The sequence below is a fragment of the Actinia tenebrosa genome, unplaced genomic scaffold, assembly GCF_029948245.1.
Source record: "Actinia tenebrosa isolate PJP-AT-01 unplaced genomic scaffold, QUT_ActTen_1.0 PGA_scaffold3__52_contigs__length_22856419, whole genome shotgun sequence".
NCBI classification, from domain to species: domain Eukaryota; kingdom Metazoa; phylum Cnidaria; class Anthozoa; order Actiniaria; family Actiniidae; genus Actinia; species Actinia tenebrosa.
Genome location: NW_028292580.1, coordinates 12,517,149 through 12,541,487, shown reverse-complemented (window position 1 = coordinate 12,541,487; position 24,339 = coordinate 12,517,149). Strand labels below are relative to the sequence as shown.

The window sequence follows — 24,339 nt, the reverse complement described above, 5'->3', positions numbered from 1 at the left end:
ATTGGAAACTTAAGACTGAACTTAGGAAATTAGGTTTGAACTTGGGAGCGAATTTCCCAACTGAGTTCCGAAGTTCGCTCGCTAGCTTGTTAGCTAGAAATTATATAACTTGAGATTAAATTAGCTTAACAACCAAAAACAACGGGACTTCGATTAAAGTTTGACTCAGGCGACTGTATTCAAAGTGCATGAGTTGCGATTGTTAGATATTGTAGTCTACTTGTTATTCTGTCATCGACCAGCTCCTTACCAAAAGGAACCGGTGAATTATCAGTTCTTCCTGAAAAAGCCCTTCGCTATAAATGTATAAAATTGCTGCCATGCACGGTGGTCTTTCCCTCCTAACCGAAGATTGGTCCTTCCACGTTGATTTTAACCTCGATTATTACAAAATAAAGCATAAAAACATATATATGTGACAGAGTCAAAAGAACGTTATTTTGAACAATAGTAAATCGGACTTTAACCTAGTTTTAATTAGTTTAATTATAATTTCGGATACTAAGGAATGTTCTTCCTCTATATCAAGTGAAATCTGCAAACAAGTAGTTAATTAATTTCCTGGGATTACATGAGTAATGTTAGCATAAGCCACGTTTTACGGAACAAGTGCGCCTTGGGCGTATTGCGCGTGGATTATTGTAATACATGAGGAATGCAGACTCAAGCATAAATAGAGCTTTTTAAGTAAATTTAGTCAGTACAGCAAGAGAACTTGGAAGAGCGTCGAACCACAGAGTCAAGACAAAGAACTCGCGTCGTTAGAAGACAGAGAGCTGTAATCTCGTTCTCGTTTTGTACTGATTTGTGATGTACTAAGCTGAGTGGTGAATAAACTCTTTTGCCAACACACTTGCAATCTGTTTAGTGATTTGAGCGCTTTGCCGCCGGTTACATATATTTTTATACTATAGTTTTATATAGTTTTTTTTGAATATACTCCTAGACTAATCAAATGAATAACTTAATAACAACAAATGAAGTAAACCGGTTAGCGGAGAAATGGTCGCCCACCAGCAATCAACACAATCGAAATTACTTCAATTGCGCCTCTTAAAGAATCCAAAACAAGGATTTGAAGTGGAAACTATAAAGATACCGTGGGCTGGAAGTTCTCTTCTTCAAAGCGGGTTCTAGAATGAGATCAGTACAGTTTGTTAGGAAACCTTCCCTTTCCCCTCCCCCTCTGTTCCCTTCCGCCTGGTAGGTTATCGGATACTAAATTGTTTTCTCCGGGATTGAGAAAAAGCAGTTTTGCCAATTTTTTCCCTCTGGGTGACGCTAACAAATTTGCATGTTCGCTGTCAACTGCTTACTGCCTGGTTGATATTTTTTTTATTTACTCGTTGTCCATACCAAAATATCAACAGGCTTTTATAACATGTGGTAATTTCTATGTTATTTATAATGTACTAATGACATCCTGAATCCTTATTTTTAATGTAGATAAAAAATGTTTCATATCGTGTATGTTGTGTTATTGTTTACTAATTTTTTCCTCTGTCTTTTTTAAGTCAAGTATATAATATCAAAAATGATAGAGATATCCAAACTGTAAGCTATGCGCACGGGAATACAATAGCGCACATTTCCGGTCAGTTTAATGCATGCTTTGCATCAAGAACTGTCAAATGACGGAGTAATCAGATGAGAAGTCTTTACAAAATATTCGTTTGGTTTTTTATTTTTAATTCTTTTTTTAGGATAATGGAAATATAAACTTAATGTAGATTTAGGCACTGCCTAAGAGCTGAGCCCCAAAGAAATAGTATATATAGTGTTGAATACGTGTCACGCGTGGCGTTACAAAATCGGTCGTGTTTGTCAGAGCCTAAATATAAAACCGGAAATGACCTTTGGGGCTCAAATGCAACTTTGCCGCGAATGGTTTTCAATTATATTTTCAATAGTTAGAAATTCTCCTCCATATTAGACATTGTAATTCGGTCTACCCTGTACTTGGTACTTGGTACCCTCGACGTAAAACTGGACCCTCGACTTGGTACCCTCGACCCTCGACGTGGTACCCTCGACCCTCGACCCTCGACAAAAAGACAGACTCCGCATGTCGTAGTCATGGTCGTGAAACAATAGACCTTAAGAACAATGAACGCAAGATACCGACCGCGGCGGTAGATGAAATAAAATCAAAGTCCCAAAGTAAACTTATTTGTAATCTTTTATGACAGTTTGGATTATTTTATGCGATTTATAAAATGACTAGTTTGTTTTGCGCTGACCTCAGAAGATAGGAACTTGTTAGGTGTAAGATGTATGTCATGTTAGATTATGTCCTTGACGGGTAAACACGACGTTATGCTTCGGTCACGTCGATATTGAAGTGTTTACTTTTACTTCACTACATCAGGATGATTTGAGTTCTTTAGTCCGTAAAAAAGGTTTATCAGTTGTGACTTGAAACTGCAGACAGTTCGACCTACTAACCGGCATACAAGAGTAGAACTTGAGAAGGTTTCAGTAGATAATAGAGAGTTTTAGATTTACGTTCACGGCAAACGTGAAACGTCAGTTGACCAGTAAAAAATTATTTTAAATTACTGAAAAAGAATCGCAAAAAAGTCCAAGTGGTAGAAAAACAAAAGAGCATTTGCGCTTGGTGAGAAGGTTTGTAAAAGGTAAAGTAAAATAAAGGAAAACTATGAAAACGTGGTCACGTTTGCCGTTTGTGGGGAGAAAGAAAAGTCAAACTAAATCTCTCTAATGCTGTAAATATATCGATAACAAATAAATTAGCAGTTTTCCTCGAAGATTTTTTGACCAAAGCGTTGGAGAGTACAAAAAAGATTAATATCACGCCTAAGCACTCTTCCATCTCCACGCCTTAATAAGAAAAATCTTTTTTTTTTTTACTTTTTTATTGTGTATACAGTTTTCTTTTCAATGTCTTGCCATCTAATGATTGTCTTTGAGCGTAAATTAGAAGCTAGATGGTGTTAGAATTTCAAATGGATGGTAAAAATAATAAAAATAACTTTTAATATCATGATCCTTGTTTTTGTTCATTTTTAATTGAATCAGGAGTTTGGGAATATTACTATATAATTTCTGACTATGTTAAAGCTTTTTGCTTCATAAATCTAAATTCGATTAGTATCATTAATATAAGCAACTTATCAGAACAATTTTCAAATTACAAGCATATTTTTCTTGGTTTTGCGACATTTTGACTCGTAAATTTCATTAAAATTTCGGGCCTTCATATATAATGTACTCAATGAAACCGCATCTCGCAGGTTGAAATTTTGTCATAAATAACTTGAACGTATTTTACAAATCTTATTTACAGTGAATAAATTAAGTTAGCTGTTACTCTTTTTCGATTCCTTTTTTGTTTTCTAGTGTTTCTTCAAAGGGGGATTGGTAATTGGATCAAAATTGGATCAAAACAAGACTATCATTCCGCAAGACATTCGAACCAGAAAAATTTCTTTTTTCTTTCTTCCCTGTTATAATTTTGCTTCGCAACCTCACCAAAAAAAATTGAAATTGAGCTTCGTACTGGGATATTTGCTTTAATCTTTGTGTAATATGGTATTCCAATTAGTGTACATAGCTTCTTTTTCCTTTTAACGATCAATAGTGTCGTCCAAATGAGCAAGTCAGTCATACAGTCATACTTGATCCAAATCTCAATACATCCTTGAAAAAAATATTTTCTTAATTTTCGACCCAAATATAAGATTTTAATGGGTGCTCGTCAAATACCTCATGTAACAGCTAACGTTGTATTTATTTTAGTTCTATTTTGAATTTTATACTGATTTAAGGTTGCGGAATCGTGGTCCATGCAGGATGCAAAGTTAAGCTCCCATTTTGAAGATGTTTAGACTTCTCGGTAGTTTCTCGTCGATGATTATCTAAATCGTGTGAAACTCGCCCATAAGGACTTGATCCGCCGATAGACGATAGTCCTGAAGGCGGATGGTGTCCGACTGTGGTCGGTATAGCCAGGTTATCTATCGTTGGAGCCCCCGGAAAAATTAGCTGATTGGATTCTTGGGTATAATATTGTTGTGGAATACCTACAAGAAAGAAGAGAAGACGATAAAATGTCAGAATCAAGTGTAATAATTAACACATCATGAATGGTTTGTTTAGCAATTTCATATCGAAGCGAAATGCAACCCGGCAACACGATTAACTGCTGAAGATGATGATCATTCGATATCTATGTTCGAAATTCCGAATCCCACTTTGTTGTTGCTGATCACTCCGTAATAAGGGGAACTAAGTAAAAATACCATTATTAGTTTTTGAAATTTTTCTTCAAAAATAAAGTTTTTTAGTAAACTCCCTAAAAATCTTAAGTCGCTGATTTACTTTCTTATCGTTAGTCATAGTTGTTAGTTTTCATTCATTTTATAGCCTTATTTGTTCAGTTACTACAGGAAACGCCAAATCGTACGAAGAATTCCATTCATCATGGCTAAGATTTTTCTTTCATAACAAAAGATTTTCCTTCTTTTCACTAAGGTTTTATTTTTATTTTTTCAAGAGAATAACATGAATAGAAAATAGTGGAAATAATATTAGGAAACAATGACAAGAGAAAATTGAGTTTTGAGCCTTTTTAATTGCTTACGAATCACGAAAAGAAAAAAGAAAAACTCGCAGCGATTACATAGTGATCATAAAAAAATTTTCAAATAATTCTTAAGAAAATAACTTCTAACTCGCAATATTACTGTTATTACAAGAAGTATTTATCCAATAAAAAATGTATTATTGAATGGAAAACAAAGAAAGATATTAAAAAAGAGATATATGTGTATATCAAATGTCTAAAATTAAATTTCAGTTTGTTCAGCTATTTCGGAATTACTTCTGACAACTAAATAAGTTGGATGATAAATGGCTTTGTTGCTCAGAACATTTGAAAGAAGTTTTTTTGTGGTTGTCATTTTAGGAATATCAGCAAAATGTAGAACAAATTCGAAAAGCAGCTTTTGTTTTTTTTGGGAACGTCTTACTGATGTACAAAGATCAGCTGTTTAAACCTGATTTGGTAGGAGAAAATGGAACTTTAACTAAACCACTTTTAGTGGGCGTAATTGTTAATAGTATTTTTTAATTTTTTCGTAGGAATAAATTTAATGAGAAATAAAATGATTGAGAAAACACAAAAAGGAATCAAAAGACGCTGACATAGGAGTAACCGCATTTGAAATTAATAGATGAAAAATAATTTGAATTGAGAAATGTATAAGGACACAAAATTAAAAGTGTTATCAGTTCACGTCATCCTCAACTTGATCGGTTTTCGAAAGACGACATCAGGTTGTTTTTGCGAAAAAAAATTATTATGTTACAAAAAAAAGGAAATTCCAAAGCTAAAGTTTAGCGCACTTTTTGCAAGTCGAGGGAGAGATTTAACGGGGTTTGACGTAATTCAAGAATGCCATCAATCTTGCAGTCTTAATAAAACACAGTAAAGCGCGCGTCTTTGATCTTGAGGCCTGCCAGGATATTACTTTTAACTGATATCAAGATGTGTTAATCAAGTCATACGGCTTTCATATCTGACAACGACCGAAGAAAAAATAACGACTATTTTGAATTACCGCGAGAGGTCTTGTAAGAAATAAAAAAGATAGTCAAGAACACTTTAAAAAATCTTGTTACGCTAGTAAGCGCTAATTTTGCAGGATTTACTGGCCAAACCAAAATAAAAAAGTTATGTCAACTTACCTGGCGGCGAAAGATCCGCGCGTTTGTAGTAGGGATTTGGGTAGGGAGCTGGACGATGACTTCGGATGCCTAGCTGACTTATTCCTCGATAAGGCGATGCTGATATATGAGGATACGATGAAGGATGATGATGATGATGAGAATACACGGGCGGCGGACCAGCACAGAACCAACCACCTATAAAAATAGACGAGAATAAGAAACGATTTTTAGAATTTTTAAGTAAAATTGTTGAGCAAACAAGTAAAACATGATTAAAAGGCACAAAGGGTACCGACATGATTCTAATATTCCAACAAAAACCCTTATTGATTATTTTCCTTAATAAAAACTTCTTCATTTTATGGATTCATTTAATATAATATTTTATGCCAATGCGAAAATATCTTATTTAATTGAACCTAAATTATGGAGAAAATTTTTGAAAACGTCATCAAATCTATAGTCCATTTCCAAACAAACAACATTTGCGCGTCAAATTTTTTTAGAAAAGTTTACAAACTAAAAACTATGATCCTTTTTAGAGCGACAGGAGCCTGTTGAATAGATGTTATCAACGCGCTATCGATTGTTCGTTTGAAAGAGAGCACTGAGAAAGACTTCTGATATAGAAAAAGCTCGCGAAATCTGAGAGGCATGGTTTGCTGGAAACCTCTTAAGAAGAGTAAACTGTGAATGTATTAGGAAAGCAATTCACAAGCTGCCATGAAAATAATAAAGCAAATTGTTGTGAACTCGTAAACTAGAAGTGCTTACATTGGGAGTACGCTGAATGGGTCTCGGACTGTTCATACGCTTCCTTCTGCTCCTGCCTACAAAAGATAGAATGAAAAAGAAACTTAGAATAATAACAAAATGGGTTTCGTGGCAAATACGGGATTCTTTGAAGGTTCCTGGTCAAAGGTTTTACCTTTCTTTCGCGTCCAGGAAAGCCTTTGCAAAAGGATTATATTTGATCTTCAAGCTTGTAATCTAAGAAAACGAAACACAAAGTAATTTAATTAATTCTATTGCTGTTCTTTTTCACCTAATAACCACATTTTCAAGTGCACTTTCACACGACAATCAAACGCACCTCTTCATTTTGATAAGCGGTGACGGCTATAAACTGAGTTTCGGGAAACGAATGTGATACTATAGTCCTGTTGTTGTCCGATGCCCCAACTTTGATAATATGAATCCGCGGCTCATACTTGTGTAAGGAGTTCAGCATTATTTGCTATGGAATAAAAAAAGAAATTTGAGTAAGTTAAGAAAAGGAATACGACGTTTAGATAAGTAATTAATCTTTTTAGGAAATAAAAGCTCGTTTCAAGTGGGCTGTCTTTGACGAAACTTTTATGATTTCTTTCGTACCAAATAATGAAACAATAATTATCCTGGAAAAGTAATTCTTAAACCAAGTGTTTTGGTACCAGATTTTAACCAAGAATCCTACCGAGACGAAGTGTTCTTGAAATCGCTAAACTATTGTTTATATTTCTTTAAAGAAAACTATTATCTTGATGTAGTTATGCCACGTCTAGATATTATCAGATTACCGGTTTTAAAACACTCATATAAAACCATATTTTTGAATATTCTCAAACGACCTTCAAAAAAACTGAATCTATGGAACGAACGTCTACTATAAACCAAGACGTTAGCGTCCGCTCAGGCCAGCTAATCTAGTTACAATATACATGACTGATTCATACCTGTCCTGAACTGCTTTGCTTGTTGGTCAGTTTGACTTTAGAAAATCCAATGCTCTGTTTCATCCAGTGGGCACCGAAGTTTGGAGAATCTGGGTGAATATACACACAACTTGGTGTTGGGGGTTCAGGCTTGCCTCCTAATACCCATTCACCATTAACGTACTTCCATCTATTGCCTCCAACGCAGACGAAATCCAAGAGAAAAGAGTACATGGATTTTGGCTCTAGTCCAGTCACATTTACCTTTAGTACCGGGAACATTCGCCTGAGGGGAAATTGTAGAAGATAAACGTCAAAACAAACTCCAATTATATTCACTAGTTAAAAAGTTTAGTCACTGTAATGGGTTGTAAAGATATCGTATCGTACCTGCCATTCTTAGTTACGATCATCTCGTTTGTCAAGGACTTGAATCTTCGCCATAAATCAGCTTCTTCTAAAATTATCTTCACTTGGCTCTCATCTGAAGTAATTTTGTTTTCGTTGTTGGATTCTCTGCTCGCGTTGTTATCTGCCATTGAGCTTTCTGCTGCTTGTAGGATATGGTTAACGCTGAACGCTGAGGGCTTCTTCTCGTCTGAGTGCATGACAAGTGGTGGAGTGCGCTTTTGCTTCTCACTCTCTAAGTGTTGTTTAGTGCTTGGCGTACTAATACGCTATCACTGAGCCAGATGATCCGGTAAAATGAAATTATACCTTCCACGACTCACCGAGCTCTCTAATTAGCCATCAATGAATAAAAGTCACACCTTGTTCCCACATGTCAGAAATGTAATTAACTATAGATATTTAAATCCCAAGTGAGCAGCCAATCAGAGCGCGGTACTTGCCCGAATTTAATCGAGGGACACAGGTAAAGAAAGATAGCAATAAACAGTGACAAGATAGGTTTGACTTGTGTACACAGAGAACAGCCAATCAAACGGGCCGACAGGACTATCTTCTTTACTCAGGGAACATCAATAATTATTGAACCTCTCACAAAGTCAAACATTTCCCACAGGGTGAGAAATAATCAGAAAACAAAAGTGACACAGTTTTACCGAAATGCTTAACCCTAGGGGTCAAACCGTTTAACTGGTACGCTTCAAGATGACACTCTAACGTTCACAACTTCTCGATTACCAGAAAGAAAACCTCCGTTGCTAGAAACTTAGAAAGCGGAAACTTTGGTTTATTGTTTTCATTGTGGTAATTCGGCGGTTTGAAAACTCATCATCGCTCTCGCCAATAATCTTAATTAATATGAGCCTTTGAAGTGCTTATATTATTCTAACCGGCATTCTAACGATATTTTAGTATAGACGTGTCACTCACTAGGACATCCCACTGACCATAGGCACTGACCAACGACCTAGGGTTCCTAGATTTGCTCGCCACGCTACGCCAATAAAGTGTCAATTTGTAAAATGACTTGTGTGAATAATAATAATAATAATAAATAATCTTTATTGAGGTTATCGCTGTCACCATAAGGTGATTTACAAGAGAGACCTCTAAAGAAGATTAGATGTTGTGCGAAAGGTTGGTTTCTTTGACCCTGTCAAAAATGTGAGAGAAAGAGTCTAATCTTTGTCTGTCTGACAGGGTCTGTCTCGGTAGAGGCCAGTCGTATGGTATGGTACTATGAAACGATATCGGCGGCTAAAGACCTTCCTGGACGAAACTGTGAAGCAAAGTAGACCGCCTTGGGTTGGTAATCCTTTTGCTGGCTTCTCAATTGGCGGCATCTAAACGGACGCCGCAAGCTATCAGTCACTTACGACAATAAGCCACTTATTTCAATCTCGATGGTTTTGTTGATGTTAATTTTAACACAATAAGTTTGTGTGGTGGCGTTGGACAATAGAGAGATTTAGCATGTTATTGATCAGGGATGAGCGGTCTCCCCACATAAGATTGTACTATTCACAACCCTACAGTAGCATGCCGCCTCAAAAGAGCCGGCACGATATCGTTTATTGCAATTATCATACTCCTCTAAAACCCGCAAGTACTGATCACCAAAAACCCTGGAACGCCTTGTGACCATTTAACTGATTGTCCAAATAAAAACAACGAGATTGAAATGACAAGATTTTTGTTACTCGCGAGGTTAGGGTATTTTTTTAAAGTGTTTTAATAACATTGAATAATTTAATAAGCCTTCCTGGCAAAAACAACAATTGTGTCTCTTAAATTGAACATCAGCAATGTTTTTTTAGGTCTCAATAACAGGGTTTTTAAAAAGATAAAAGTCGCTAAAGTAATGATAAAAATCAATTTTATGAGTGGAAATACGAAAACAATTAAACAAGGCAAACAAATTCGCAAACTGGTATCGTAACTGACAAAAATAATCCAGTCAATTGACCATAGAGTTGAGATCTTTATTCATTTTCCCATACCAAGTTTTTCCAAAATTATGCTTCTTGAAGAAGAGAAAAAAATTAAAAGCTCAAGTAAAACTAGATAAAAATTCCAGGAAAATCATTAAGATTGAAAAGATAAATTTGAGTTGAATTGGATAGAATGTTTATCAACTTGTATGCGTTTGAGATAACAAAGTTTAAAGCTGAACTTTCATTACTAGTGCAGCCAAACGCAAACAATGGTTTAGAAACGGCATCTTGTTTGATAAGTCAAACTTCGTTTGTGTGTGAACACATAGAAGCTTAAATATCCAGCAAAGTTGCCGTCTAAAGTTGAAAATATTTAGGAATTTTCATTTACGGCAGTAAAGCGAAAAATCTGCAGTTTCACAAAATGGCGAGCTATATCGGGATAATTAGAGCATGGGAAAAAGACACTTTTATTCCATGATAACAGGCTTTAAACATATTTTTTTTCCAGATGCATACAAGATAGGACTTTGTTAGTTTTGTTTTTGTAGGGATAGTTAAAAAGGTTTTGTCCTTATCGCTCAAAACAATTAAAAGATAGAAGAAACCTTGACAGCCTCCAACACGATGGCACTTTCTCATGGCTTCTTCCCAAATGATCCGTACATTTTTGAAATTTAAAAATCATTCTGCCAAAATCCGGCATTCCTTTCATAGTTTTCAGTATTTTTTAGACCTCGAACCGAATTTTTTACTCCCATCGCAATGAAAACTGGAAAAAAGTGTTCAAAAACGAAAAATTCAAGCTCTTTTCCAACACTAATAAGGCTTCTTGACACAAAAGATGTTTTGAACTAAAATTGTGTCCTAAACCAAATGTAATAACTACTGCCTCTTTGAAGTGATCTTAATACAAATATGTGTTACTGGAATGCTTGTAGTATTGTTTACAGAAGTTTAATTTAGCTTACTATCGGTCATGTTCACACATTACAGTCATATCCTACCGGTTCCCTACACCTGACTCTCATCAAGATGAAATCAAGGTCCTCTTCTGTGCAAAATTAATTGAAATTTCATTTCACCCTATCTAATAGCTTATGTGGGAATTTTCTTGTTCAGGGCTCAAAGTTTATGGCGTTGGAGTTGGCTTTTTTTTCTTTCTAGAGTACGTAATAAGGATCCCAACAACGTGAAAATAAACAATAACTACTTCACTGGACTGTTTTGACATTCAAACAATGAATTAACAGTAAATTGTTTTCTAAAGTTAAGCAGTGCTTGACAACTGGTCAATGTGGTACCGGCTCCGATCGATATGCATTCCAAGAAATGTTTTGGGTGACAGAAATGTCCAGGTCAATGACCAGGAAAAGTTGTCCTTGCATTTTTGATGATTAAAGAACTATAGAACGAATATTTGCTAAATCTAACCCAGAAAAACACATATCACTGAGTTTTATGTGAAGTTAAGTAGATACTCTGGACTGATTTAATTTTTTTTAATTGTGAGCCATGGGAAAAAAGTTTCTCTTTCTTTGCAAAGGAAATTAAGGAAAAATTATTGAAATTCCAAACTTTTATTTATATACAGTCCATTTATTGTTTTAATTATGACCACTGGGTATTTTATTTTTATTGCAAAGAACTAAACTAAAGGAAAAATTATTGAAATTCCGAACAAGTTAAGCTCTATTCATACAGTTTTTTTCTAGATTCGACCCCAAGTCCGACCCGATTTTAATATACCTTTATTTCTTTAATAAACCAGTGATAACTACTGCAGTCCATGCTGGTAAATTAAAACACAAATTCGCCCGCCTTGAACAAATTAAACCTTGTACCTTGGGTGTGAAGTTTTGCTATCATTTTTACGTTCACAACACCAGGTGTTTTGGACTTCATACGAAGTGTGTACGTTTCTATTACGACTCTTTAAACTTGAACGCTTCTGTCATTACAAATATCAATATTAAGACAAGTTTTTATCCTAGAAAAAGGTACTTTTTTCCTATGAATTGTTTTATGACAACTGATTTGTAATTTAGTCCTTCAGTTATGAGATTTTTTTTCGGTTCCTTTCGCTCTCATGTGTTAAGTAGTTGTTCTTGTAATATTAAATTAAAAATAATAATATCGGACCAAAATCGACTTCTCGCTTCAAGCAATTTAAACGAATAGCGGAAATACGATGTGATAAACTCTTTAATGAAGTTATATTACTTAAGATGGAGAACGACCCTTGGTTTTGAATTTAGGGACTTGCAGAGCCGGAAGATAGTGACTTGATGTTTTGAAGGTCATGCGTGGCTATATCAAAGGAAAACTGGAAATAAATACCTTAAGATAAATTTAAAAAACGAGCAACAAAAAAAAACATAGTAAGAAAAACATATTTTCAAAAATATTTAAAAAAATAAAAAAGCTTCCTGATTTAGAACTGTCTTCATATGCCCAATGCTTTCTTTAATTTTTCTTAATCTCTTTTTATTAGACTTTTTTCCTCATTCTTTCTCAGTTTTCTTTTTTTTTAGTTCCTATTTCCTTCAGTTCTGTCTCCTCTCTTTATTCCTATCGGGGTTTTTTCCTTATTTTTCGTTTATCTCACCTCTTTTTTATCTTTTTTTTTTTTTTTTCTTCTTCACTTTCTTTTTGTTTGCTTTTGCAAAAATGACGGTATGTTCGATCAGGTCAGACCTATACATCTGTCCGTCTGTTATATTGTATGAATCATCACCATTCACGTACTACTTAGACAGGGAAAACTGAACGTTTTTCTATGGATCTCACTCTTATCTTTGCACCATTTGCCGGGTAGTATAAAACACATGATCCGTTCCCACAGACTTGTACAATTGTTATCTAACCATCTTTTATTGTTCAAAAATGTTACACTGATATAAGCCCCTAGAAATCCTTATCTTGATCTTTTTCTATTCATTCGTTCGTTTGTTCGTTCGTTCGTTCGTTTGTTTGTTTGTTCTTTTTTTCTTTCATTTCTTTCTTCTTTTTTTATTTATTCGTTCGTTTGTTCGTTTATTTGCTTGTTTGTTTGCTTGTTTGTTTGTTTGTTTTTTCTTTCTTTCTTCCTTTCTTTCTTCCTCTCTTTCTCTCTTTCTTTCTTTCTTTCTTCCTTCCTTAATCCTTATTCTATAGCTCAATTTTTTGCGAAGTTTCACTTGCATTTGCGATACATATTCAACTAGATTAGCAACTAAATTACAGACACGTTTGTTTTTTTTTTAGCTAATTTTTTTTAGTTAATCTAGCTATAAATCGTGACAGATAGAACCCCAGTTTCACAGGGAAATATCCTTTATTAAGAAGCGCCAATTCATATGAAACTTTTACTTTAGGCAACAAGCTTAATACTGGCTGTCAGCCAAGCGTGCTGTAATGTCAAATCTGATTCCTAGCTTAATATTTGCTATTTGTTTAACTGACCTGCCGTTGTGCAACCGAATTCAATGAGATAATTCAAGCACCCCAGTGAAATACTACGTGTTTGAATGTTGCGCTTTCGTGTTATATAGCATGTACCTATCTAGGTTATGTTAATAACTAGAATCTACACTAGAATCTACACTAGAATCTCCACTAGAAATTTTGCACTAATTATTTTTTCAACTTGGATGGACGGTTTGCTTTGTAAAACTGAGAAAGAGTAGATCGTGGTCTTGATATCTAGTAGGTTTTTTTGACTCGCAAATTTTGCAGAACACAGTCCTCTATTGTTTTTTTGTATTCACATGCATTGAGCGTTTTATGAATAAATTAAAAAAGGAAAATATTTTTGAAAAACGTGTTTGCTCTTTTTCCTTGGGCAAGTCATTTAATTGTTTGTTTTTCGATGAGTCAACTTCGTAGAACTCAATTAGGGTGAAACAAAAGCATAGAGTAAAAATAGTCTAATCCTTAAAACAATAGGCTTCGTGACAGAAAAACTATATTATATGAATAATTAGACCTTTTATGTATAAGACATATGTCTCATGTCTGGTTTTGACCCACTTTGTGAAGTTCGTGATAGAATTTAATGAGCTCAGGAAACAAAAGCCATTGTTTGGCGAGTAAATTAAATAATGGTATATCAACGTCCTTTATCTCTTATCGCCTACCCGAGTGAGACAAAGGATATATTATGTAGATATCGATGAAATATGAAGGTAGTCATGACAACATGTGACGGATATGACATCTTCACATGTGACGGATATGATATCTTCACATGTGACGGATATGACATCTTCACATGTGACGGATATGATATCTTCACATGTGACGGATATGACATCTTCACATGTGACGGATATGATATCTTCACATGTGACGGATATGATATCTTCACATGTGACGGATATGATATCTTCACATGTGACGGATATGATATCTTCACATGTGACGGATATGATATCTTCACATGTGACGGATATGATATCTTCACATGTGACGGATATGATATCTTCACATGTGACGGATATGATATCTTCACATGTGACGGATATGATATCTTCTCATGTGACGGATATGATATCTTCACATGTGACGGATATGATATCTTCACATGTGACGGATATGATATCTTCACATGTGACGGATATGATATCTTCACATGTGACGGATATGATATCTTCACATGTGACGGATATGATACCTTCACATGTGACGGATATGATATCTTCACATGTGACGGATATGATATCTTCACATGTGACGGATATGATATCTTCACATGTGACGGATATGATATCTTCACATGTGACGGATATGATATCTTCACATGTGACGGATATGATATCTTCACATGTGACGGATATGATATCTTCACATGTGACGGATATGATATCTTCACATGTGACGGATATGATATCTTCACATGTGACGGATATGATATCTTCACATGTGACGGATATGATATCTTCACATGTGACGGACATGATATCTTCACATGTGACGGATATGATATCTTCACATGTGACGGATATGATATCTTCACATGTGACGGATATGATATCTTCACATGTGACGGATATGATATCTTCACATGTGACGGATTGATACTTCACCGGATATGATATCTTCACATGTGACGGATATGATATCTTCACATGTGACGGATATGATATCTTCACATGTGACGGATATGATATCTTCACATGTGACGGATATGATATCTTCACATGTGACGGATATGATATCTTCACATGTGACGGATATGATATCTTCACATGTGACGGATATGATATCCTCTCACATGTGACGGATATGATATCTTCACATGTGACGGATATGATATCTTCACATGTGACGGATATGATATCTTCACATGTGACGGATATGATATCTTCACATGTGACGGATATGATATCTTCACATGTGACGGATATGATATCTTCACATGTGACGGATATGATATCTTCACATGTGACGGATATGATATCTTCACATGTGACGGATATGATATCTTCACATGTGACGGATATGATATCTTCACATGTGATGTGACGGATATGATATCTTCACATGTGACGGATATGATATCTTCACATGTGACGGATATGATATCTTCACATGTGACGGATATGATATCTTCACATGTGACGGATATGATATCTTCTCATGTGACGGATATGATATCTTCACATGTGACGGATATGATATCTTCACATGTGACGGATATGATATCTTCACATGTGACGGATATGATATCTTCACATGTGACGGATATGATATCTTCACATGTGACGGATATGATATCTTCACATGTGACGGATATGATATCTTCACATGTGACGGATATGATATCTTCACATGTGACGGATATGATATCTTCACATGTGACGGATATGATATCTTCACATGTGACGGATATGATATCTTCACATGTGACGGATATGATATCTTCACATGTGACGGATATGATACTCTTCACATGTGACGGATATGATATCTTCACATGTGACGGATATGATATCTTCACATGTGACGGATATGATATCTTCACATGTGACGGATATGATATCTTCACATGTGACGGATATGATATCTTCACATGTGACGGATATGATATCTTCACATGTGACGGATATGATATCTTCACATGTGACGGATATGATATCTTTCACATGTGACGGATATGATATCTTCACATGTGACGGATATGATATCTTCACATGTGACGGATATGATATCTTCACATGTGACGGATATGATATCTTCACATGTGACGGATATGATATCTTCACATGTGACGGATATGATATCTTCACATGTGACGGATATGATATCTTCACATGTGACGGATATGATATCTTCACATGTGACGGATATGATATCTTCACATGTGACGGATATGATATCTTCACATGTGACGGATATGATATCTTCACATGTGACGGATATGATATCTTCACATGTGACGGATATGATATCTTCACATGTGACGGATATGATATCTTCACATGTGACGGATATGATATCTTCACATGTGACGGATATGATATCTTCACATGTGACGGATATGATATCTTCACATGTGACGGATATGATATCTTCACATGTGACGGATATGATATCTTCACATGTGACGGATATGATATCTTCACATGTGACGGATATGATATCTTCACATGTGACGGATATGATATCTTCACATGTGACGGATATGATATCTTCACATGTGACGGATATGATATCTTCACATGTGACGGATATGATATCTTCACATGTGACGGATATGATATCTTCACATGTGACGGATATGATATCTTCACATGTGACGGATATGATATCTTCACATGTGACGGATATGATATCTTCACATGTGACGGATATGATATCTTCACATGTGACGGATATGATATCTTCACATGTGACGGATATGATATCTTCACATGTGACGGATATGATATCTTCACATGTGACGGATATGATATCTTCACATGTGACGGATATGATATCTTCACATGTGACGGATATGATATCTTCACATGTGACGGATATGATATCTTCACATGTGACGGATATGATATCTTCACATGTGACGGATATGATATCTTCACATGTGACGGATATGATATCTTCACATGTGACGGATATGATATCTTCACATGTGACGGATATGATATCTTCACATGTGACGGATATGATATCTTCACATGTGACGGATATGATATCTTCACATGTGACGGATATGATATCTTCACATGTGACGGATATGATATCTTCACATGTGACGGATATGATATCTTCACATGTGACGGATATGATATCTTCACATGTGACGGATATGATATCTTCACATGTGACGGATATGATATCTTCACATGTGACGGATATGATATCTTCACATGTGACGGATATGATATCTTCACATGTGACGGATATGATATCTTCACATGTGACGGATATGATATCTTCACAATGACGGATATGATATCTTCACATGTGACGGATATGATATCTTCACATGTGACGGATATGATATCTTCACATGTGACGGATATGATATCTTCACATGTGACGGATATGATATCTTCACATGTGACGGATATGATATCTTCACATGTGACGGATATGATATCTTCACATGTGACGGATATGATATCTTCACATGTGACGGATATGATATCTTCACATGTGACGGATATGATATCTTCACATGTGACGGATATGATATCTTCACATGTGACGGATATGATATCTTCACATGTGACGGATATGATATCTTCACATGTGACGGATATGATATCTTCACATGTGACGGATATGATATCTTCACATGTGACGGATATGATATCTTCACATGTGACGGATATGATATCTTCACATGTGACGGATATGATATCTTCACATGTGACGGATATGATATCTTCACATGTGACGGATATGATATCTTCACATGTGACGGATATGATATCTTCCATGTGACGGATATGATATCTTCACATGTGACGGATATTGATATCTTCTACATGTGACGGATATGATATCTTCACATGTGACGGATATGATATCTTCACATGTGACGGATATGATATCTTCACATGTGACGGATATGATATCTTCACATGTGACGGATATGATATCTTCACATGTGACGGATATGATATCTTCACATGTGACGGATATGATATCTTCACATGTGACGGATATGATATCTTCACATGTGACGGATATGATATCTTCACATGTGACGGATATGATATCTTCACATGTGACGGATATGATATCTTCACATGTGACGGATATGATATCTTCACATGTGACGGATATGATATCTTCACATGTGACGGATATGATATCTTCACATGTGACGGATATGATATCTTCACATGTGACGGATATGATATCTTCACATGTGACGGATATGATATCTTCACATGTGACGGATATGATATCTTCACATGTGACGGATATGATATCTTCACATGTGACGGATATGATATCTTCACATGTGACGGATATGATATCTTCACATGTGACGGATATGATATCTTCACATGTGACGGATATGATATCTTCACATGTGACGGATATGATATCTTCACATGTGACGGATATGATATCTTCACATGTGACGGATATGATATCTTCACATGTGACGGATATGATATCTTCACATGTGACGGATATGATATCTTCACATGTGACGGATATGATATCTTCACATGTGACGGATATGATATCTTCACATGTGACGGATATGATATCTTCACATGTGACGGATATGATATCTTCACATGTGACGGATATGATATCTTCACATGTGACGGATATGATATCTTCACATGTGACGGATATGATATCTTCACATGTGACGGATATGATATCTTCACATGTGACGGATATGATATCTTCACATGTGACGGATATGATATCTTCACATGTGACGGATATGATATCTTCACATGTGACGGATATGATATCTTCACATGTGACGGATATGATATCTTCACATGTGACGGATATGATATCTTCACATGTGACGGATATGATATCTTCACATGTGACGGATATGATATCTTCACATGTGACGGTATATGATATCTTCACATGTGACGGATATGATATCTTCACATGTGACGGATATGATATCTTACATGTGACGGATATGATATCTTCACATGTGACGGATATGATATCTTCACATGTGACGGATATGATATCTTCACATGTGACGGATATGATATCTTCACATGTGACGGATATGATATCTTCACATGTGACGGATATGATATCTTCACATGTGGACGGATATGATATCTTCACATGTGACGGATATGATATCTTCACATGTGACGATATGATATCTTCACATGTGACGGATATGATATCTTCACATGTGACGGATATGATATCTTCACATGTGACGGATATGATATCTTCACATGTGACGGATATGATATCTTCCCATGTGACGGATATGATATCTCACATGTGACGGATATGATATCTTCACATGTGACGGATATGATATCTTCACATGTGACGGATATGATATCTTCACATGTGACGGATATGATATCTTCACATGTGACGGATATGATATCTTCACATGTGACGGATATGATATCTTCACATGTGACGGATATGATATCTTCACATGTGACGGATATGATATCTTCACATGTGACGGATATGATATCTTCACATGTGACGGATATGATATCTTCACATGTGACGATATGATATCTTCACATGTGACGGATATGATATCTTCACATGTGACGGATATGATATCCTTCACATGTGACGGATATGATATCTTCACATGTGACGGATATGATATCTTCACATGTGACGGATATGATATCTTCACATGTGACGGATATGATATCTTCACATGTGACGGATATGAAATCTTCAAAAGTGACGGATATGATATCTTCACATGTGACGGATATGATATCTTCACATGTTGACGGATATGATATCTTCACATGTGACGGATATGATATCTTCACATGTGACGGATATGATATCTTCACATGTGACGGATATGATATCTCACATGTGACGGATATGATATCTTCACATGTGACGGATATGATATCTTCACATGTGACGGATATGATATCTTCACATGTGACGGATATGATATCTTCACATGTGACGGATATGATATCTTCACTTGTGACGGATATGATATCTTCACATGTGACGGATATGATATCTTCACTTGTGACGGATATGATATCTTCACATGTGACGGATATGATATCTTCTCATGTTGACGGACTATGATTATCTTCACATGTGACGGATATGATATCTTCACATGTGACGGATATGATATCTTCACATGTGACGGATATGATATCTTCACATGTGACGGATATGATATCTTCACATGTGACGGATATGATATCTTCACATGTGACGGATATGATATCTTCACATGTGACGGATATGATATCTTCACATGTGACGGATATCATATCTTCACATGTGACGGATATCATATCTTCACATGTGACGGATATGACATCTTCACATGTGACGGATATGACATCTTCACATGTGACGGATATGATATCTTCACATGTGACGGATATGATATCTTCTCATGTGACGGATATGATATCTTCACATGTGACGGATATGATATCTTCACATGTGACGGATATGATATCTTCACATGTGACGGATATGATATCTTCACATGTGACGGATATGATATCTTCTCATGTGACGGATATGATATCTTCACATTTGACGGATATGATATCTTCACATGTGACGGATATGATATCTTCACATGTGACGGATATGATATCTTCACATGTGACGGATATGATATCTTCACATGTGACGGATATGATATCTTCACATGTGACGGATATGATATCTTCACATGTGACGGATATGATATCTTCACATGTGACGGATATGATATCTTCACATGTGACGGATATGATATCTTCACATGTGACGGATATGACATCTTCACATGTGACGGATATGATATCTTCACTGTGTAGAATGTACGAAAGTTTAGGACACCGGATAAGTCTTTGTATTTCGTTCATCGATATCTATATAATAAACAGAATATTACATGACCACTTGGAGATACAAATTTTATCTTCTCGTGTTGAATATCTCTCAGTCGTTCGCTGCGCTCACTCGTGAGAGATACCATCAACACTCGAAGATAAAATTCGTATCTCCGAGCGCCCATGTAATATCCTCTATGTCAAATAAAGGAGACGACTAATGGATTTTTTAACCTTTATTTCAAGAACAAGACAGCGTAAACTACAAAATATTTAGTGCGTATTAATGATGAAGGTCATTTGCAAAACAGAACTGACTTTTTTATCGTGGCAGACTCAAAAACATTGTTCCCTTTGTGAATGAGGGTTTCAGTGTGAGAGAATCAGAGAAACAAAACCAAAAATTCACCCACTACAACTTATGACTGAAAGCGGTATTTCAATATATTGAAGCTGTCGTTTAATACGTATTTTGTAAGAAACGCAATCTCCGATTACTCAAAGAAGCGCAGCAATGTATAACGATAGGGAGAAAAGCACGAGGGTGCCTCCAACGTTCAGAAATGCAGCGATACGTTTTAAAGAATCCTATGGCGTGTTCCACTTTAATCCGACAGCTAGTGAGCTCCCTGTTTATCTCCTGTAGTCTTGGGTTTCCATTGACTTGGGCTCTTCTTTTAGGTTTAATCAGAGCAGGATGGGGAGGATAACCGTTGTCAGAAATAATATGGCAGCCAGCAGGTAGATCTAGAGCACACTGCGGACCAATCCTTGGCATCATGTTAAATCCATTAGTGTCGTTGAGATGTCCGGGGAATCTAAAAATGTAGGGAATATAAAACTCAGTAATAAATCTAAAGCAAAACCTGGACGCATAGGCTGGCTTCACACCCACCGGACGAATTTTTAATCGTTCACTTTTATGATATTTCAGCAATAAATATCATTTCCAAGTTTACCAAAATAAAACAGTAGTAAGTACTTACGCAGCCGAACAATGAACTATCATCCCATCTGGAGTAACGATGATGTGGCTTGACATGAAGTGTTTCTTTTTGTCGCCTCTATAAAACATTGCCTGTCGTTGAGATGGTCGCCATATTGGATGAGTCGTTGCATCAATTATCCCAACACAGGACGGAAATTTTTTCCAGTGCCCCAGCCAACCTCTCCACTCTGCTAAAGCTGGCCAAACGACTTGTCGCGAATATTTCTCAAGTAGAAGAGAAACTATTTCTTGTATTGTTTTGCTTACATATGTAATGTCCACTTTAAACATCATGGCCAGGGTTTGCATTCTAAGATATCTTCTCAGCCAAATAAACACTAGGAGGAGTCTGTTTGTAATATTCAATCTTTGAACTCGTATCCTGCGACGGACTCTGTTGCGACGGTATGTCCTGTCGTGCAATATTATTGACATTCGCATGTCCACAACGACCTCACCAAATGTCTGAAGTGTCTCGCCAGTTAGATACCAGAATTTAATGGGAAAGCTAGCAATGTAATGGTAATAGTCACGGCCTCCATTAGGTTCTGCGATTCCTGTAAGGCCAAGTCGATCAATGACATCATTTGTTTTACACATGTCCAAAACGCGAATAATACATATGAAGACGAAGAAGATTTGACTGAAAAGATGAAACGGGAAAGCTGGGAAGTCATTCCCGGCATCTCGAAGCTTCAAAAATTGGAGGAGAACAAAGTAAGCAAGAATGAAGAACGTTGGCAAAACCGGAGGCGGCATCTTGTTTAGAGCGGTTGTTGAGAATTAGCTTTTCAGAAGATACAGCGTAGTATTCACGAGATTATATGCAATTCTGCTATCGTGTGTGCCAAAAATGCATAGGTAAGAGCATTGTATCGTGCTTGATGACAATAGCGTGAATCTACAATCGAGTAATTTCTCGGTTTCGGATATTTAACCTTGGCAAAAAATAATTAGCACATTATATTGTTCAAAGGTTATAATGTAGTTTTTGAACAAGTTGTCACCTCGTGCATGAAGCTCGCTTTAATGCATGACACAAGAAGGGACGAGAAATAGTGCGAAAAAGATCTGATGCTGACGCAGGTAAGACTTTGTCAAAGGAGGTTCATATTTTGTAATGACCCCATACTCAGCATCATTAAGGCATGGCTCTTCGATGAAAAACTGTTTAGCTATATCATAGCCAGTTTTCTACGAATCTTACCCAAACTTGGCAAGTTAATGTCTTTTGTGAAAAGAAGGAACCTTAAAGCCTTGGTTGCCATGGAAACTAAGTCACGTGACAACCAGATCGCCATCTTGGATTTTTAAACAAGCCTTTTGAAGTCCTATTGAAACTACTTCAAAAGTCCTGAAAATCCATATTCCTTTTTATATTTACAATGCCTATATGGATCTAATTGGATATCTTAGAAAATATTTTAAGTTTATATTTTTAGAATATTTTCAAAAAATTGAAAATATTCTAAAAATTAAACTTAATATAATTTCCAAGACATCCAATTAGATCCATATAGGCTATGCAAATATAAAAAGGAATATGGATTTTCAGGACTTTTGAAGTCACTTAATTCTGTATAAATACAGCCTGGAGTTCATGTGTGTGGTTGAAGTTTCTTGGCTCCATGGAGGGAAGAAACATATTTCTCGAAGCTGCTTTTGCGGGAGAGCCTGTAGTGAATCCAGAAGACCAAGGAGACAAAGAGTTGGAAAGGCTGGAAAGGATTTTCTTTACGCCAAAAACCAGGCAAAAGCGAAAAGCAGACCGCGATAAAGGCAAGTCTAGCAAATCTGAAATAAAATCCAAAAACAGAAACCTCGAGCTACAGCTGGTAAAGGAAGCAGTGAGCAAAGTTGGATGTCTTCCCAAACGAGTACTTAGTTACGTTGAGCTTATGGCCGACCAGCTCGGTCCTGTCGAAAAGGCCTACTATACATCCATTGGCAAGGGAACAGGGCCAACTAAACAGACAGCACTTAGGCGAATAGGAAGAAAAATAAAAGAATGGCAAGTCTCGGGGTAATTTCTTGATATACCAATTGATCATTCTGACTATAAATTCTTATTACTTTTAGTATTAATGTAGCTAATGAACTTGGTTTTTCCTTTTTTAGCAGCGACAAACCATCAGTAAAAGACCCGGAGGATGTATACGAGAGTAGTTGTAGTGAAGAATCTTCGCCGATGGACTTCAAAAACGATGCAAAGTGTACCACGAAAAGAAAAGCAGACTATTGAAAGGACGGCCTTTATCTTGTTGGGGAAGATGAAAAAAGTAAAGCCTCTGATGCCAGAAAGTACACGGAGACCACAACCAAAACGGAACTTTCAAGATTTCTTAGTGAATTTGAAGAGGATGAATTGATTGCAGAGGAGGAAAAAGGTGAGATGCTATCCATCAGTTTCATTGCCGTCATCGATATTATGTTCTTACGTAAGGCTTCAGAATAAGCACGAGGGAGTACGGCTCTTTTGAGTAATTTTCGGGTAGGGGTTGTGGGTCAGGCCTAAAGTTATTTTTTATATATTCTTGCCTATGCCATCTAAGGCTGAGTGAAAAGATTTAAGGCTAAATTATAAATTTTGGATCCATACCATAGTTCACAAGTTGAAACTTCGGGGT

The 24,339-nt window shown here is 36.2% G+C and overlaps 2 protein-coding genes across 2 annotated transcripts; both read right to left on the bottom strand.

Annotated features, from left to right (window-relative positions):
* Nucleotides 1–3,250: 3,250 nt before the first annotated feature.
* On the bottom strand, nt 3,251–8,117 carry LOC116306669 (T-box transcription factor T homolog 1-like). The gene is made up of 7 exons (XM_031716747.2): nt 7,776–8,117; nt 7,407–7,671; nt 6,785–6,928; nt 6,620–6,681; nt 6,466–6,521; nt 5,710–5,886; nt 3,251–4,043 (listed from the first exon to the last, which is right to left on the bottom strand). The coding sequence occupies exons 1-7, from the start codon at nt 7,991–7,993 to the stop codon at nt 3,784–3,786; spliced, it is 1,182 nt and encodes a 393-aa protein (XP_031572607.1). The 5' UTR covers nt 7,994–8,117; the 3' UTR covers nt 3,251–3,783.
* A 12,830-nt stretch (nt 8,118–20,947) lies between these two features.
* On the bottom strand, nt 20,948–23,077 carry LOC148908670 (uncharacterized). Its single transcript, XM_089036132.1, has 2 exons — nt 21,711–23,077; nt 20,948–21,542 (listed from the first exon to the last, which is right to left on the bottom strand). The coding sequence occupies exons 1-2, from the start codon at nt 22,469–22,471 to the stop codon at nt 21,185–21,187; spliced, it is 1,119 nt and encodes a 372-aa protein (XP_088892258.1). The 5' UTR covers nt 22,472–23,077; the 3' UTR covers nt 20,948–21,184.
* Nucleotides 23,078–24,339: the final 1,262 nt, after the last annotated feature.